The sequence below is a fragment of the Belonocnema kinseyi genome, chromosome 10 (assembly GCF_010883055.1).
Source record: "Belonocnema kinseyi isolate 2016_QV_RU_SX_M_011 chromosome 10, B_treatae_v1, whole genome shotgun sequence".
In the NCBI taxonomy this organism is placed as follows: Eukaryota; Metazoa; Arthropoda; class Insecta; order Hymenoptera; family Cynipidae; genus Belonocnema; species Belonocnema kinseyi.
Genome location: NC_046666.1, coordinates 56,656,612 through 56,661,739, shown reverse-complemented (window position 1 = coordinate 56,661,739; position 5,128 = coordinate 56,656,612). Strand labels below are relative to the sequence as shown.

Sequence of the window (5,128 nt, the reverse complement as noted above, 5' to 3'; positions counted from 1 at the left end):
ACATTTTAAGACAAACAACGCATGATATGAAAAAAGTCAGGAGAAGAAGAACTTTGATTTTTGAAAGCCCTACAAGATTATGATAAAAGGTTTTTCAACTTGGTCAAAAAGTTGAAAATTCAAAATTTGATCGTATACAAAATTTTTGAAAAATCCAAAAATTCCATTTTTTGGTCAAACTATGCAAGATGCGAAAAAGATGAGAAAGCTCAAATTGCGCGCCCTGGAAAGAACTACAAATTTATAATGAATCACTTTTCGATATAAGCTACGAAAAACATGAGACAAAACTTGTTTATCCAAAAAAAGAGTTATAATTTTTTGTAGGACACGCAGTTTTTGCTTTAGTCGTAAAAAATGACATTCTAAATAAAAATATTAAATTTGTTTGAAAAAGCGACACAAGGTATGAACTTAAATTACCAGATAACAGTTGTTCGCTTAAAAAGATCTATAAATTTATTATTAATCATTCTTCGATAGGACAAGTAGATTTTATTTTAATCGTAAGACATAAGATTGAAAATTAAAAAATTTACTTTTTGGAAAAAGCAGAGAAATGACGAAAGAGAACATAGGCTCCTATATAAGCCCCTATATAGATTCCTGTATTAGACCCTATGCAGATGCGCAGTAGTTTTTATTGAAGCGCAAAAAACAATATTAAAATTTTTTTTAAATTACAAAATCAAGGAAATAAGAATTAGTATGATTCAATTTTTATGCGTATTATGAATTGTAATGATATACATTTATTGAAATGATACATGTTTCAGAGCAGGTTATAATACAATTTAAAGCAAAATAAGAAACAAATACAGAATTCACAATCACAAAATTACAGTGATAGACGTTTTGAATCTTAATTTTAAAATGTTTGCGCAAGAATGTGCGAAAATACATAGACCGAGCGCGTAGCGCGAGGTAAATACATAATCGATCGCGAAGCGCGAGATAAATGTACAATCGAGCGTGAAGCGCGCGATGAGGGTGTGCCCGCTTAGCGGGCAGATTTTTATTATTATAATTAATACAAAAAACGTATAGAACAGACTTTCAAGTGATTTTTAAAATCCTCATCTCTAAAATGTTGAGCTCTACTCTTTATATATGCATCTTCCTCAACTCAATATAACTGATATCTGTGAGTGTTAAATATTTATAAAGTAGTCTTAATATTATGATAATATTTATCAATTATACACTTTAAATTTGCAGGTTATAAAATATGTTTTTATGAATATTTAGAAATATTTTTTGCGTGAAACACATTCCGCAAATTTCAAAATACTTTACAGAAGGCACAGAAATAAAAAAATTTTATCAAAGAATATTTACCATCCCAATATTCCTTTTATATAAAAAATTAGTTATAAACTATTCACACCATTTAAATCCCATATTTTGATTGATTACTGAAATGTAATCATTACATTTTATGAAAAATCATAAACTACAGTAAAAAAAATCTAATTTTTGTTTAGGAAAAAACTAATATTTATATTAAAATTTCTAACTAACTAGATTCCCATACCAATCTTCAAACTGATATTCATACTTTTTCTTTAGGTTACTCACGTTCAAAAATAGAAGAAAACTGAAATTTGCTATCTTGCAGTAAAGAAAGGAATTTTCCGATAATAAATATAGGAATAAAATAAAAATGGCAGCAACTCGGGAAGAAGAAAATCACAAACCAAATAATAGTATCGACGATTTAGGACATTTGGAGCAGGCCCTTCATGCAGCTGCTGCGTACATGTCAAGCCAAGCTAAACACGAAGATGCAGTTATTTTTATAGGAAGTACGAGATCTGGAAAAAGTTCACTAATTAATTATATAATTGGTAACCAATTAATTGGAGAGAAATTTTCTGTCTGTAAACCAGTTGTCCTAAAAAAGGCTGATAATAATTCCCCTGGACCACAAATTGGAATTGGATCTACTTCTGAGACAATAATTCCAAGCAGGTGGGATTCTGAAAAACTTCATAATTTAGGAATATGGGACGCACCAGGATTTGATGATACCAGGGGTACATTTCAAGATATCAGAAATGCATTTTACATCAACGAGCTTTTCAAAAATATTAAGTCAGCTAAAATTATTTTAGTCACTGACATTAATGATATTGCAAACGATAGTATAAGACCTTTCTTGTCTCTGTTAAATTCCGTCGAAAATATATTTAAAGAAAAGATGAAGGAATGTTATTCTGGCATAGGAATTATTTTCTCAAAAGTACCAAATACACTGTATGAAAATGTCGTTGACAAAAACTTTATAAACGAACTTTTAAAGGAACAAGTTTTATCAAGCAAGGCTATTGAAATCTCTGAGCCTGCCAAGGAATTCATAAGGTATTTGATAAAAAATAATCAAAATATTGGTCTATTTAGGAGAGCTACTGCTGGTCATATCTCAGATGATATTATTGACGCAGGTATTTTTGAGACTATAAAAGAAACAAATGGTGTACACGAACAGATTTTGAAGCAAGTCTCCCCAAGTATTACTCACTCATCAACAGTTTTTTTATTTAATGTTCGTGAAAAATTAACTTGCATGCAAGTGTTTATTGAGTTGGAGAAACTGGTAGGAAATATTTTTGAACAGACACTGATAGATTTCGAAACAATGAAGTATGAGGGATTGTCGCATGATAAATTAATTCAATGGACACAGGAATTGTCCATTACTTCAGACAGAATATCAAAAGTACTCAATTCAGATATAAGTTTTCATGAAAAAATGTCTGAACTGAAAGTGATCGATCCCAGAATTGAACACCTAATTAAAATCTATAATTTGCTTCAAAAAGCTAAAATCATGGAATTTATTGATCAGTTATTAAATCTGAAGGAGAGCCGACATTTCGATATCAACTTGCAAAGTATACTCTTGACTGCAAAGACTAAAGTTGACGAATTGCTGATTTGGGTAAAATTGCAGTTAAAAGAAATAACTATAAAAGAAGCTGAGGCTCAGGCATCAGAAGCTAGAGAGGAGTATGAAAAGGAAATAAAAGAATTGAAAACGCAGATGGAAGGTCTAACACAGCACAATGAAAAGGTCAAAAAAGAATTAGGTCTTTTTGCTTATGTTGGTTCGGCTATTGATTCTGGTTTAGAAAAGATTAGTTCTACCCTTGAAAATAGTGTAGAAACTATTGTAGCTAGAATCAAACGTATATGGAACATTCAATTTTAAAGGTTAAATAAATACAGAAAAATTAAGGAAACAGTATGAATAAGTATTTTTATATATTTTTTCTACGAAATAAATGGGTAGAATACGTCAAAGTGTTCCCACCTAATATACATATATTTTTTTAGCGGGTTGAAACTTGGATAAATTATAATCCTGTTGGACCTATATTCCCTGGACCCCAAAAAAGAGGTTTTACGAATGTTTATGTCACTATCTCTATCTGTGTGTACGTATGTCTGCCTGTCTGTCTTTCAGCACATTAACTGTTGAAAAAAAATCTATTTGTTTGACCCAGATTGGCTTTTTATACAATCTTTTAGTGTCAGAAACTCAAAGTCAAGTTCTATATCCAGTTATTTTGGATACAAATTGAAAAAGTCAGAGCGTCTAAACAATTTTTGAGCTCATTTTTTTCAAGACCTAAAAATTATTTGTGCAGCTGTTTATAGAACTCGAAAATTGAAACAATTCATCGTCATGACTTTTACGATAAAAGAAAATTATCAGAGTTATAGCATTTTCAAAATTCATAAAATCAAAGGAAAATGAACAATTTAAGCTGAACAACGCACGATATGACATAAAGTCAAGAAAAGGAAAAACTTTGCTTTTTAAAAGCCCCAGAAGATTATTATAACAATTTTTTGAATTTTCTTTAAAAACATAAAATTTACATTTTTATTGCACAAAAAATAATGCAAAATGACAATTTTCATGTTTCGGTCAAAGTATGAAAGATACGAAAAAAAATGTGCACCCAAAAGGATCTACAAATTTCTTATTAAATTTTTGGAAAAATGACGCGAAGTATTAAAAACTTGTATGACAAAAGTTGATTGCTAAAAACAGGTCTATGAATCTGTTAAAAATAATTTTTTTTAGAACGCTTAGTTTATGTTTTATTCATAAAAACATCATTGAGACTAAAAAAGATCTACAATTGATTGATTAATCACTTTTTGATAGGATGTGCAGTTTTTGTTTTAATCCTAAAAAATAACATCAATTTTTTTAAAATGTGATAAACGACACAATGTAAGAGAAAAAATTAATTGACAAAAATTGTTCATCTAAATAAGATCTACAAATTGTTTGTTAATTAGTACTTGGTAAGATGTGTTATTTTTGTTCAAATCGTAAACATAACATTGAAAATTAATCTATTAATTTTTCGAAAAAACGACGTACTATGAATTTTAATAATATGAATTTTTTGAAATAAGGCCTTTTTTAAGGTAGCTGAGAATAAAAATTAATACAAAATAAAGTATATACAAATATTAAAGTAATCATAAAAAATAAAGTACTATGTTTTGCAAGACCAAAGTAAGCGATCACAAACCTAGGTACAGAAATAAATATAATATATATTTGTTATAATAGAGTTGAACTCAATCTAGAAAAGTTTACACTTTGGACTAAATCGATTGGGAAGCACGAAAAGCGTGATGAGAATGTGTTCATTAACGCCGTTGATGCTTTGGCCTTTAGTCTTAAAAGGTTATATGAACAAATATGGAGAAAGTACAAAGACAAAGTGCGAAGCCCGAGATCCAACAGACGCGCGCCCTAGATGCGCTGAAACTTGCGAGCGAAGCATGACGCACGCAATTAGAATGTTCCCGCGTAGCGAGCAGATTTTTTTCCGTCATATTAGTGTAGCTCCTTTTTAGAATTATGAGATTAAAATTTTATTAAAGTGTTTTGGAAAGCTCTTTTCAGTTACTTTAAGACTATTGTTCATTGTCAAATTGAGAATTTTACGCTCGACCGGACGACGTTATGATTATATAATATACATGTATACAAAACATCATCTGGAGATTGTTAAATGTAAGCTTAGAGGCAAGTTATACCAACAGTATTTGTTCCCGGGCAATATGTAATTTGATTGTGGTACCCTCGAACGTAAAAATA

At 29.8% G+C, this 5,128-nt stretch overlaps 1 protein-coding gene across 1 annotated transcript; it reads left to right on the top strand.

The window, feature by feature from the left end:
- Positions 1-1,602: 1,602 nt before the first annotated feature.
- On the top strand, positions 1,603-3,211 carry LOC117181133. Its single transcript, XM_033373701.1, has one exon. It carries the CDS (start codon positions 1,664-1,666, stop codon positions 3,209-3,211), a length of 1,548 nt encoding a protein of 515 aa, XP_033229592.1. The 5' UTR covers positions 1,603-1,663.
- The last annotated feature ends 1,917 nt before the right edge of the window (positions 3,212-5,128 follow it).

Excerpts from the sequence above, each read along its gene's own strand:
- LOC117181133 (XM_033373701.1), top strand. The coding sequence starts at position 1,664 with ATGGCAGCAACTCGGGAAGAAGAAAATCACAAACCAAATAATAGTATC.